This window comes from Lepidochelys kempii, chromosome 3 (assembly GCF_965140285.1).
Source record: "Lepidochelys kempii isolate rLepKem1 chromosome 3, rLepKem1.hap1, whole genome shotgun sequence".
NCBI classification, from domain to species: Eukaryota; Metazoa; Chordata; order Testudines; family Cheloniidae; genus Lepidochelys; species Lepidochelys kempii.
In genome coordinates this window covers 186,702,867-186,716,553 of record NC_136382.1, presented here as the reverse complement: position 1 = coordinate 186,716,553, position 13,687 = coordinate 186,702,867, and the positions used below count along the sequence as shown (strand labels likewise).

Here is a 13,687-nt window from a genome sequence, read left to right as displayed (position 1 = left end):
AACTGTAATTATTTACTTGTGACTGTATACTTTTTGTAGTATGAACACAGGTTTTATAAAACACATAATCAAAGGTAATTTCTTGTCAGTTTGGATGAAAAACAAAATGCAGTTAGAAACAACCACAATAAAATTAACTCAGTAAGAAAAAAGAGGGAGTGTGTGTCATGGGATTCAGGTGGCAGTCCAGACCAATAAAGGATTTTGTCACCACCTGCCCTGTAACCCTGGGTGCCTCACAGCTCTTTAGTGCTGTAGCTCCCAACCTGGGCCGCTCACAAGCAGCCTGCCACTATGAATATCTGTATATAGCAGCAGCACTGAGTCCAGAAGTCTGATGCCAGCAGCCTGCCAGCAACACACCAGTCACACTCTGTCTTCAACCAGCCTTGGTTACAACCAGCAAGATGACCCCAACACACTCCCCATTCCAAATTTCCCAAAAACTGTGTGCCCTGAAATGTTCAGCCCTTTCCTGGACAGCTCAGAGAAATAATAATGTTCAATACTCCTGTAAAGAGACAAAACTACATCACGGCTTATTAACTTAGCTTGAGTAAATGCACCCTTCCTTTTAAACACAGCATTGAGTTGGTTTATAGTAAAATAAAACAGATTTATTAACAATAGGACATAGATTAAGTGATGCTAAGTATAAGCAATAAAGTTAGAAAGGGCTACAAGCAAATAAAAGTGAAAACATGCATCTAAAAGTCTTAAACCTAATCTAGTAAGATACAGTCTTTGTTCAAGCTAGTTTCTCTACCTAGTCGTTCTTTTTCCCAGCCATGGCCATCTTTCCCCCAGGCGGGACCTTCCACAAAAGTACAAGGTGCTTGCTTCTCATGTCATCTTAAGTGAAAGATCTTTGCCTACTCAGATTTCTCACCTATCTTCAGTTCCAGAGACTTCAATCCTCCTTGGTTGAAGGACATATTTTTCTTAGCTTGGAAGAGCTCTGGCCTCTTGTATTTGTCTAGTGATGGATGCCCAAGATGGCTTCTCTCCTTGCTTATATCTTCCAAAATTCAATTAATTGTTTTCAAGAGGCAGAATGATCTCATGGTGTCTTTCTCTTCCTGTGGGCTTCTCATCCCCCATACAATTTCTGTGTAAATGGGGTTTCCATTGTTTCTGATTCCACCATGCTTAATTAATAAATGTGGCATTCCCTCCTGTCTGGAGAGACTGTACAGCCCAATATCAATGAGTATCCATAATTCCTTATATAGTGGTAATGCATACAATTCACGGTGATATCAATCACCAGTGTGCCATAGGCTTTCAGAAAAGAACTCACTCTGTACCAGTGATACTCAGACCTCAGTGGTTTAGGAGCCAAATTAGCAATCAACGTTACCCAAAAGAGCCACAGTAGTATAAATTCATTGTTTCATTTACTCTGTGTGTGTGTGTGTGTGTGTATGTATATGTATCAATTCACAGCAAAACGACTGAGCAAGTATTCTACAATTGGTTAATAACATAGTAAAAGCATCCTGATTGGTTAATAAACTTAGATTGGGTAATAATTAAATCATACTGTGTTTAAAAAGGTGCTGCAAAGACCCACAAGAAGACACATTAAAGAGCCACTTGCAGCTGCCAAGCCTAGAAGGTAGAATCTCCTTCCTTAGAGGTTTTTAAGGTCAGGCTTGACAAAGCCCTGGCTGGGATGATTTAACTGGGAATTGGTCCTGCTTCGAGCAGGGGGTTGGACTAGATGACCTTCTGGGGTCCCTTCCAACCCTGATATTCTATGATTCTATGATTTAAGTAGCTGAAATTATACTATTTCTAGCATTGTTAATCCAGCCATGCAAAATTCTATTTGCCTGTTCACTAGGGGCCAGGGAATTTTTTTTTGACAGGCTAGTAATTTTTTTTATTTTTACACCATAATTATGGCTAAGTAGCATTTATTTGGCCTGGTACCATTTCATGGTGATTTTGCATGGCTGTATTAATTCTAACATGAAATAGTTCTTATAATAGAGCAGTATTAGAAATACTGCATAATGGTGATACCAGAAATTGGACATTTTGATTTTTTCTGTTGAACCACCATTTTCGTCAAACTAAAAAGAAATATAACAAAATATAGGGTATATTTCCCCTTTTGTGCAGAGAAATACAGAAGGAGCAGATGTGTCTAAAAATATAGAAAAATCCATGTGCATGCATATTAAATGGCTATGTAACAGGCAAATTTGAGGCAAATGACAAGATGTAAAACCTGTAGATTGTGATGTTGGGTAGCATGCAAATGAAGCAGGGGCCTGGGCATTTGTAAGAAATTTTTGATTTCTGAGCTCCCTTCTGTCAAAGATGAAGCCCTTGCATCTCCATTGTTTGCATGTTGCTCCTGTATGCTTGGCAGTCTGCTGACACATTTATATGATGCTACGTGAAGACACAGATGTCCACTATTAACAAGTTACTGTTGCACTGCACTCCAACCTAAGGACAGGAGTAACTTGTGACTTTTTTCTAATTGTAATAATTAATATAATTTTAATGTTCTTTTTGCAGATGTTACATGTATTATTTTAATATTTCTGACTCCCCAAAATGTCATAACCACACCCCCATTTTTGTTTGTTTTTTCTTTGTTTTTTTTTTGTGGTGGTCAGGAGGAGGTGTTAATCTTCTGTTTGGTACTTTTTTCCAGTAGCAATTTGGCAGGGTACCATGCCAACCAGGAAATCTGAGCAACCACTGCAGCTTTATAACAAACTTGTAGTTTATTATTTCAGTTTTCTGCACTCCGTTCACATAGTCCCTTGAACAGGTGGTCCATAGAAAGAAAATGTACAGAAACAAAGAGTGAAAGAGAGAGTTATTTAATTAATATGCACAATACATAATGTATCAAAACTTATAAAAATGTAAATCATGAGTGAAAAGTACAAGAGAAAAGCAAATTAGAAAAGACACATTATAGCAAGTAATTAAGTTTCAAACTCTTTTTTAAAGAGGAAAAGTGGATGTTTTATTGAAATCACAAAGTAATCAAATTTTAGGCCTTTTGAATAAATCTATTTTCCACTTTCTTGGAAAACTCTATCTCTTTATATAAATCTCTGCAAAGAAGTTACTTTTGTTTTTTCAAGAATTTGGCATTCTGCACTTGCAAAATATATTACGTTCCTCACCATTGTCTTCAGTGCTTTTCTGAGTATATTGAAGGTTTCATAGCGTAGTTTCCATATTTCATTATCACTCAGCAGCATGAGAATAATAGTTTTTAGCATAGCATACATAGCTGAAACTCAAACATTCATTTCTATCCTTAGTTTCAACATTTAACTTCCATCTGTTCTTCTCCCTTTTTTCTTTCATTTCCCTGTTTCCGTTTTTCCTCATGCTATGACATAAAAGTGATTGCACTGAAAAGACTGCCCTTTTTGAGGAACAGACCGAAGGAAAAAGACAAAATGAAGGCCTTCTACCGTCGCTCCATGTGTAAGACTTTGACAGTTAGCTTCTTTTAAATGGCTACACCGGCTTCCATTACTAATTTTTCACTAACCTTTCCCCTGGACTGTGCTGTTTTTTACTATTTTGCAATGTGCAAGTCCTGCTATAATACAAGGAGCTGGAAGAATTTTTGAAAAACCTTGGCACTGAATAATATTTGTATATATACATACTCGATTTATTGTGATTACATTTTATATATTTGTATACATATTTATTATATATACACATTGTGCATGCATGTGTATATAAATGTACAGTGCACTCTATAGACATTTGAATAGTTTTAAATTCCACTTTTAGTAAGCATTTTATAAACCACAAATATCTTAAATTTTTGGTTTAAAGAATCTATAGAGAAAATAGTGCAAGGATATAAAGTGGTCTGTTACTCTTTTCGAATATGTGTCATTTATTCTTTACTAAAACGTTCTATTTTTTAAAAAGGGGGTGGACACTTCTATAGTGTTGTAAAACAAAGCAGTATATCATAGGATGCCATCTCTTTCAGATCCTTTTAACTACTATAATGCAAAATACAGTATTCCTGCAGTAACCTGCACTGAACAAGGACCCCAATCATTGCCAAAGTTCATGTTGTGTTAGCACCTCTGCCCATCTTACCCTTATTCATTCCATTTGTCTTTGCAAAACAACATATCAAAGCTTCTAACATATATATTGCATATCATTGCAGCACAAGCATGGCACTTTTATCTAATAAAATCAATTAAAAATCATATCTGAACTGAAAGTATGGCCTATAATACTTTTCATTCATTGAGCTGATTGCATGTCATAACATGGATGATCTTGTGTTTGTAGCTTTCAGTATTCAATATGCCTTGATGCTTAGACAAATGTCAAACTTTTTACAATACGAAATAAAAATAAAAAAAATACATTCAACCATGCTGATTCATTTGCTTTCATTTGCATCCCAGCCATGAATGACCTGGTGCAGTCCATGGTCCTAGCAGGAGGACAATGGACAGGTAGTTCTGAGCATCTGGAGGGCCCTGATGATAGATCTACGGGTAAAAGGAAAAAAGAATTGGGAGCTATGGCCTTCTCTACTACAGCTATCAACTTTGCAACTGTCAACTCTTCTTCAGGCTTCAGATCCAAGCAATTGCTAAATAATAAAGGTATAGGTAGAAGCTTTTTGCACTGTTGTGATTATATTGGTAACAACAATTGTATATAAATCTGTTTTTATTCCTTCATATTTCACATTCTTCTGTAGAAAACAACCTGAATAATTGAATTACAGTACTAAGAAGTAATTGAATGGGTTTAATAGCTAGTATTGTAAAATACCTTAGAGTTTTTCCTACAGAAAGGCTACATAAGCAAAGATGGATTGTATTTGAAATAATTATTTCATTACATTTTACAGATGACAAATGTTTATATTACATTTTTGCCGTGAAATTTAATTTACATACTGTTTTATGTCTCTATGTATAGATACTACATCCTTTGAAGATGTAAGTCCACAAGGCATTAGTGATGATTCTAGTACAGGATCAAGAGTTCATGGTAAGATGTGAACTTTAATTAAATAATAAATTAAGAATACATGATGTGAATGCTAACGATGTTTGCGCACACAGTGAATTGAAGCATTGCAAGTGAGCGTGTTTTCTATATTTTGCGCATGACTTGACTATATGGTGCCATTTCTTCAAACCTAATACTTTTTCTTTTTCTATAAAATAATCTTTCCACTAACTGTTGTGTATTTTAGTAGACGATATCTATGAAATGCACCTGAACAGAATACAAATTCTTTTTGCCCATTTTCAGATATATTTGGGTTTAATTGTGAAAGAAGGAAAATTTTGACTTGCATTAAAAAGCTCTTTACGTTTCAGTGATTCATTTCTTGATTTTAAAGTAAAGTTTTATATATTTCATAGTACAAAATAAGTCTTTTCATCAAGTAAAAATATAGAGTGGAAAAGCTAAATAAAGAAATAAATACAAGAAATTTCTTACAAGAAATAAAACTGAAACTATTTTTCTTTACTAAAATATTTTAAAATGAATATAAACAAAATTGAAATAAAATATCGTTATTTAGTATTCTGGAAAATATTAACAGTGCAATTATTTCCTTTGTACTAACAGATGCTAGAACTAGGGGCATGGGGGAGGTGCTGTAGCACCATCTGGCTTCAAGTGGATTCCATTATATACAGGGTTAACAGTTTTGGTTCAATGGCTCTCAGCACCCCCATTATACAAATTGTTCTAGCACCCCTGCTTATATTGGGGAGGAGTACAGGACATTCACTATGCAGATGCTCTTGCTCCTCCTGTTTGTGGCATTTCTACAGTGTGCAAGGTTCCTTGTCAAATCTGTTGTAAGTGACCAAATCACAAGCAGCTTTCTGCATGCCACTGTGTTCTTCTAAAATCCTGGTTTCCTACTAACAAATCTGTTTCAATTCTAAACATGCACTCTGTTTTCTGTTTTTCTTTCCCTTGTATCTTACTGTTCCTGTAGCATCCTTTACTAAAGTGTCCTCTTGGACTGCCTGGAAATCCCTTCACTTTCTGATCTGTAAGAAACAACACTTTGTTGACAATGGGCGTGCTCAGCCTGTGAAATAGTGCATGATTCCTACCTCAGAACATTCTGTGATCAGAATGTAAAGGTATAGTGTCATCTGCTAAAATTGTGTTTATCATTCTGTCTCCTTACTTTTCATTTAGCTTCCAGACCAGCCAGCCTTGATAGTGGCAGAACATCCACTAGTAATAGCAATAACAACGCTTCACTTCATGAAGTCAAAGGTATGGTGTAGGTGAATTGCCATCTATGCTTCATTTCCATGACTTTGTTTGTAAGATGGGCTGGTAAAAAAATAAAATAAAAAATTCATGGCATGTTTTTCTTTTAACAATTTATGCCAGTGGTAGGCAACCTGCAGCTCGCGGGCTGCATGCGGCCCATCAGAGAAATCCACTGGTGGGCCACCAGACAGTTTGTTTACATTTGCACAGCCACCCGCAGCTCCCAGTGGCAGCGGTTCACCATTCCCGGCCAATGGGAGCTGCGGGAAGCGGCGGCCAGCACGTCCCTATGGCCCATGCCGCTTCCCGCAGCTCCCATTGGCTGGGAACGGCAAACCGCGACCACTAGAAGCTGTGGGAAGCCGTGCAAATGTAAACAAACTGTCTGGCGGCCCACCAGCGGATTACCCTGACAGGCCACGTGCAGGACGCGAGCTGCAGGTTGCCTACCACTCGCATAAATTGTTAAAAGAAAAACATGCCCACCACTGCTTTATGCCCTTCGTTTTCCAAATTAGGGAAGAATATTAATACAGTAGACCTTCAAATGCATTTAGTAAATATTAAAATAGGAGCAATTACAATGTATGAAGTTGAAACTATTTTAAAATAAGTGTAAGATAGACCATACATACGAACACCCATACTAGGTCAGATCAATGGTCCACCTAGCACAGTATCCTGTCGTCCAACAGTGGCCAATGCCAGGTGCTTCAGAGGGAATGAACAGAACAGGTAGAATCATAGAATATCAGGGTTGGAAGGGACCCCTGAAGATCATCTAGTCCAACCCCCTGCTCAAAAGCAGGACCCATCCCCAATTAAATCATCCCAGCCAGGGCTTTGTCAAGCCTGACCTTAAAAACTTCTAAGGAAGGAGATTCCACCACCTCTCTAGGCATTGCATTCCAGTGTTTCACCACCCTCCTAGTGAAAAAGTTTTTCCTAATATCCAACCTGAACCTCCCCCACTGCAACTTGAGAGCATTACTCCTTGTCCTGTCCTCTTCCACCACTGAGAATAGTCTAGAACCATCCTCTCTGGAACTACCTCTCAGGTAGTTGAAAGCAGCTATCAAATCCCCCCTCATTCTTCTCTTCTGCAGACGAAACAATCCCAGTTCCCTCAGCCTCTCCTTATAACTCATGTGTTCCAGACCCCTAATCATTTTTGTTGCCCTTCGCTGGACTCTCTCCAATTTATCCACATCCTTCTTGTAGTGTGGGCCCAAAACTGGACACAGTACTCCAGATGAGGCCTCACCAATGTCGAGTAGAGGGGGACGATCACGTCCCTCGATCTGCTTGCTATGCCCCTACTTATACATCCCAAAATGCCATTGGCCTTCTTGGCAACAAGGGCACACTGCTGACTCATATCCAGCTTCTCGTCCACTGTCACCCTTAGGTCCTTTTCCGCAGAACTGCTGCCTAGCCATTCGGTCCCTAGTCTGTAGCGGTGCATTGGATTCTTCCGTCCTAAGTGCAGGACCCTGCACTTATCCTTATTGAACCTCATCAGATTTCTTTTGGCCCAATCCTCCAATTTGTCTAGGTCCTTCTGTATCCTATCCCTCCCCTCCAGCGTATCTACCACTCCTCACAGTTTAGTATCATCCGCAAATTTGCTGAGAGTGCAATCTACACCATCCTCCAGATCATTTATGAAGATATTGAACAAAACCGGCCCCAGGACCGACCCCTGGGGCACTCCACTTGACACCGGCTGCCAACTAGACATGGAGCCATTGATCACTACCCGTTGAGCCCGACAATCTAGCCAGCTTTCTACCCACCTTATAGTGCATTCATCCAGCCCATACTTCCTTAACTTGCTGACAAGAATACTGTGGGAGACCATGTCAAAAGCTTTGCTAAAGTCAAGAAACAATACATCCACTGCTTTCCCTTCATCCACAGAACCAGTAATCTCATCATAAAAGGCGATTAGATTAGTCAGGCATGACCTTCCCTTGGTGAATCCATGCTGGCTGTTCCTGATCACTTTCCTCTCATGCAAGTGCTTCAGGATTGATTCTTTGAGGACCTGCTCCATGATTTTTCCAGGGACTGAGGTGAGGCTGACTGGCCTGTAGTTCCCAGGATCCTCCTTCTTCCCTTTTTTAAAGATTGGCACTACATTAGCTTTTTTCCAGTCATCCGGGACTTCCCCCGTTCGCCACGAGTTTTCAAAGATAATGGCCAGTGGCTCTGCAATCACAGCCGCCAATTCCTTCAGCACTCTCGGATGCAACTCGTCCGGCCCCATGGACTTGTGCACGTCCAGCTTTTCTAAATAGTCCCTAACCACCTCTATCTCCACAGAGGGCTGGCCATCTCTTCCCCATTTTGTGATGCCCAGCGCAGCAGTCTGGGAGCTGACCTTGTTAGTGAAGACAGAGGCAAAAAAAGCATTGAGTACATTAGCTTTTTCCACATCCTCTGTCACTAGGTTGCCTCCCTCATTCAGTAAGGGGCCCACAGTTTCCTTGGCTTTCTTCTTGTTGCCAACATACCTGAAGAAACCCTTCTTGTTACTCTTGACATCTCTTGCTAGCTGCAGCTCCAGGTGCGATTTGGCCCTCCTGATGTCATTCCTACATGCCCGAGCAATATTTTTATACTCTTCCCTGGTCATATGTCCAACCTTCCACGTCTTGTAAGCTTCTTTTTTATGTTTAAGATCCACTAGGATTTCACCATTAAGCCAAGCTGGTCGCCTGCCATATTTACTATTCTTTCGACTCATCGGGATGGTTTGTCCCTGTAACCTCAACAGGGATTCCTTGAAATACAGCCAGCCCTCCTGGACTCCTTTCCCCTTCATGTTAGTCCCCCAGGGGATCCTGGCCATGCGTTCCCTGAGGGAGTCGAAGCCTGCTTTCCTGAAGTCCAGGGTCCGTATCCTGCTGCTTACCTTTCTTCCCTGCGTCAGGATCCTGAACTCAACCAACTCATGGTCACTGCCTCCCAGATTCCAATCCACTTTTTCTTCCCCCACTAATTCTACCCGGTTTGTGAGCAGCAGGTCAAGAAAAGCGCCCCCCCCTAGTTGGCTCCTCTAGCACTTGCGCCAGGAAATTGTCCCCTACGCTTTCCAAAAACTTCCTGGATTGTCTATGTACTGCTGTATTGCTCTCCCAGCAGATATCAGGAAAATTAAAGTCACCCATGAGAATCAGGGCATGCGATCTAGTAGCTTCCGTGAGCTGCCGAAAGAAAGCCTCATCTACCTCATCCCCCTGGTCCGGTGGTCTATAGCAGACTCTGGGAGCTGACCTTGTTCGTGAAGACAGAGGCAAAAAAAGCATTGAGTACATTAGCTTTTTCCACATCCTCTGTCACTAGGTTGCCTCCCTCATTCAGTAAGGGGCCCACAGTTTCCTTGGCTTTCTTCTTGTTACCAACATACCTGAAGAAACCCTTCTTGTTACTCTTAACATCTCTCGCTAGCTGCAGCTCCAGGTGTGATTTGGCCCTCCTAATTTCATTCCTATATGCCCGAGCAATATTTTTATACTCTTCCCTGGTCATATGTCCAACCTTCCACTTCTTGTAAGCTTCTTTTTTATGCTTAAGATCCGCTAGGATTTCACCGTTAAGCCAAGCTGGTCGCCTGCCATATTTACTATTCTTTCGACACATCGGGATGGTTTGTCCCTGTAACCTCAACAGGGATTCCTTGAAATACAGCCAGCTCTCCTGGACTCCTTTCCCCTTCATGTTAGTCCCCCAGGGGATCTTATCCATCCGTTCCCTGAGGGAGTCGAAGCCTGCTTTCCTGAAGTCCAGGGTCCGTATCCTGCTGCTTCCCTTTCTTCCCTGTGTCAGGATCCTGAACTCAACCAATTCATGATCACTGCCTCCCAGATTCCCATCCACTTTTGCTTCCCCTACTAATTCTTCCTGGTTTGTGAGCAGCAGGTCAAGAAAAGCTCCCCCCCCCTAGTTGGCTCCTCTAGCACGTGCACCAGGAAATTGTCCCCTACGCTTTCCAAAAACTTCCTGGATTGTCTATGCACCGCTGTATTGCTCTCCCAGCAGATATCAGGAAAATTAAAGTCACCCATGAGAACCAGGGTATGCGATCTAGTAGCTTCCGCGAGCTGCCGGAAGAAAGCTTCATCCACCTCATCCCCCTGGTCCGGTGGTCTATAGCAGACTCCGACCACTACATCACTCCTGTTGCTCACACTTCTAAACTTAATCCAGAGACACTCAGGTTTTTCTGCAGTTTCGTACCGGAGCTCTGATAATCATCAAGTGATCCATCCTCTGTTGCCCATTCCCAGCTTCTGGCAAACAGAGGGTAGGGACACCATCCCTGCCTATCCTGGCTAATAGCCATTGATGGACCTATCCTTCATGAATTTATCTAGTTCTTTTTTGAACCCTGTTATAATCTTGGACTTCACAACGTTCTCTGGCAAAGAGTTCTACAGGTTGACTATGAGTTGTGTGAAGAAATACTTCCTTTTGTTTGTTTTAAATCTGATGCCTATTAATTTCATTTGGTGACCCCTAGTTCTTATGTTATGAGAAGGAATAAATAACACTTCCTTATTTAGTTTCTCCACACCAGTCATGATTTTATAGAACTCTATCATATCCCCCCTTCGTCGTCTCTTTTCCAAGCTGAAAAGTCCCAGTTTTATTAATCTCTTCTCATATGGAAGCTGTTCCATACCCTTAATCATTTTTATTGCCCTTTTCTGTATCTTTTCCAATTTCAGTATATCTTGTTTGAGATGGGGTGACCAGATCTGCACGTAGTATTCAAGTTGTGGGCATACCATTTATTTATATAGAGGCAATATAATATTTTCTATCTTATTATCTATTCATTTCCTAATATTCCCAACATTCTCTTAGTTTTTTTGACTGCTGCTGTACATTGAGTGGATGTTTTCAGGGATGACTCCAAGTGATGACTCCATAATGACTCCAAGATCTCTTTCTTGAATGATAACAGCAAATTTAGACCCCATCATTTTATATGTATAGTTGGGATTTTTATGTTGTCCACTGTGCATTACTTTGCATTTATCAACATTGAATTTCATCTACCATTTTGTTGCCTAGGCACTCAGTATTATGAGATCCCTTTGTAACTCTTTGCAATCTGCTTTGGACTTAACTATAGAAAAAGAAATATTCTCTAAAAAAAAAAAAAAAAAAAAATTTAGCCACAAAATTAATTTCAATTCAATTACATTTTTAAACAGGGAAATAATATTCCTTAATTTTCTGTATTGTGTCTGTGTGTTTCTGGCATCCTATCTCTGAAATAAAATCTGTAAAAATGTACAACACAAACTAACCAAAATAACTACAAGATATATAGAGATGTGTATAGAATAAAATGCAGTCACCTTTACAAACTTTTAAATTTTGCCTTTGAAAACTAGATAATGTTACCAGAGTATTAGCAGTATTCCCTATATTTCATGTATTAATATAGATTTTTTAAAAACCATTTTAATCCTGTTTGTGATGGGCTTCCACAAGATTTTATATTTACTGCTGACTGAAGAATGCTGAATATGTTAGAGTAGCAACCATTCATAAGACTTCATATAAGGTATTTGACTAATACAGTAACTCCTCGCTTAACGTTGTAATTATGTTCCTGAAAAATGATACTTTAAGCGAAACAATGTTAAGTGAATCCAATTTCCCCATAAGAATTAATGTAAATAGGGGGATTAGGTTCCAGAAAATATTTTTTGCTAGACAAAAGACTATATTTTAATACATATATACACACATATACACAGTATAAGTTTTAAACAAACAATTTAATACTGTACACAGCAATGATGATTGTGAAGCTTGGTTGAGGTGGTGAAGTAAGAGCATGGGATATTTCCCAGGGAATGCCTTACTGCTAAATGATGAACTAGCACTCGGCTGAGCCCTCAAGGATTAACACAGAATCATAGAATATCACGGTTGGAAGGGACCTCAGGAGGTCATCTGGTCCAACCCCCTGCTCAAATTGGGACCAATCCCCAACTAAATCATCCCAGCCAGGGCTTTCTCAAGCCTAACAGTAAAAACCTCTAATGTGGATATATTGTTGTTAATGTAGCCTCACACTCTACAAGGCAGCACGAATGGAGGGAGGGGAGACAGCATGGCAGAGAGAGACAGAGACACACACCATGTGTGTGAGAGAGACGCGCATTGCCCCTTTAAGTATGCTGACCCCACTCTAAGTACACTGTCTTTTTAAGTAGATCAGCAAGTTGATACAGCAGCTGCTGCCAGCAAGCTCCCTCCGTCCCGAGCCCTGTCGTGTCCCTACCCTGCTCTGTGGAGATAAGGTACAGGAGCGGGAGGAGGCGGACACCCTCACATTAGCACCTCTCTTCCTTCCCCCCTCTGCACAGGAAGCAGGAGGCTCCCAGGAGCAGCTCCAAGGCAGAGGGCAGGAGCAGCACATGGCAGTGCAGGGAGGGACAGCTGAACTGCCTAGCAATTGATAGCCTGCTGGGCGGCTGCCGCACAGGGAACTTAAGGGAGCTGATGAGGGGCTGCCAGCCCACCCTAGTTCCAAGCCCCCACCAGCTAGCTCCAACAGGCTGCTCTTTCTGCAAGCAGTGGACAAAGCAGGCGGCTGCCAAACAACGTTATAAGGGAACATTGCGCAACTTTAAACAAGCATGTTCTTTAATTGATCAGCAACATAACGAAACAACGTTAACCGGGACGGCTTTAAGTTAGGAGTTACTGTACTTTCTTGATAATATCTGTTTATTGGTAATTTAGAAGCGAATACTAGAACAGCGGTTTTTTGCCTTGTTTATTTTGTTACTCTCTACTGTGAAAGATTCCCTGAGGTATTTTGTGCCCCAGATTGTACATCAACAGTTTCTACTGTTGACAATTTTCCTTTCTTCAAATATAATTACATTATTCAGAAACAACAAAAAGGGTAGAGAGCAGTTTATTATTCATCAGTATCTTTGACTCTGATCCTATAAGAAAGATTGAAAATCAAAGAAAATTGATATAGCAGCAATATTTTTTGCACTTAATGCTATGTTCCTCCTTCAGGTCACAATTGTAATAAACTAAAATTGACAATACACCTCCACCCCAATATAACGCTGTCCTCGGGAGCCAAAAAATCTTATTGTGTTGTAGGTGAAACTGCGTTATATCGAACTTGCTTTGATCCACCGGAGCGCACAGCCCTGAACCCCCCCACACACACACACCACCCCCGGAGCACTGCTTTACTGCGTTATATCCGAATTCGTGTTATATCGGGTCGTGTTATATTGGGGTAGAGGTGTATAAGGAAAACCTTTCTAGAGGAGCCTTTCTAGAAAATTCTGTTGAAGAATTGAAGAGTCATTTTCTTCAAGTTTGTGGACAATACCAAGCTGGGAGGGATCAT

At 40.5% G+C, this 13,687-nt stretch overlaps 1 protein-coding gene across 9 annotated transcripts in view; it reads left to right on the top strand.

Moving 5' to 3' along the window:
* The window catches only part of CCDC88A (coiled-coil and HOOK domain protein 88A), a 359,905-nt gene that overhangs the window by 329,079 nt on the left and 17,139 nt on the right, over positions 1 to 13,687 (top strand). For 6 of the 9 annotated variants that reach the window (XM_073339323.2, XM_073339320.2, XM_073339317.2 and 3 more), the window contains 4 exons: positions 3,382 to 3,465; positions 4,425 to 4,628; positions 4,951 to 5,022; positions 6,202 to 6,282. In XM_073339323.2, the coding sequence (XP_073195424.1) occupies positions 3,382 to 3,465; positions 4,425 to 4,628; positions 4,951 to 5,022; positions 6,202 to 6,282 (441 nt within the window). The remainder of the gene's footprint in view (positions 1 to 3,381; positions 3,466 to 4,424; positions 4,629 to 4,950; positions 5,023 to 6,201; positions 6,283 to 13,687) is intronic. The other 3 variants (XM_073339319.2, XM_073339318.2, XM_073339322.2) reach the window with 3 other exon arrangements.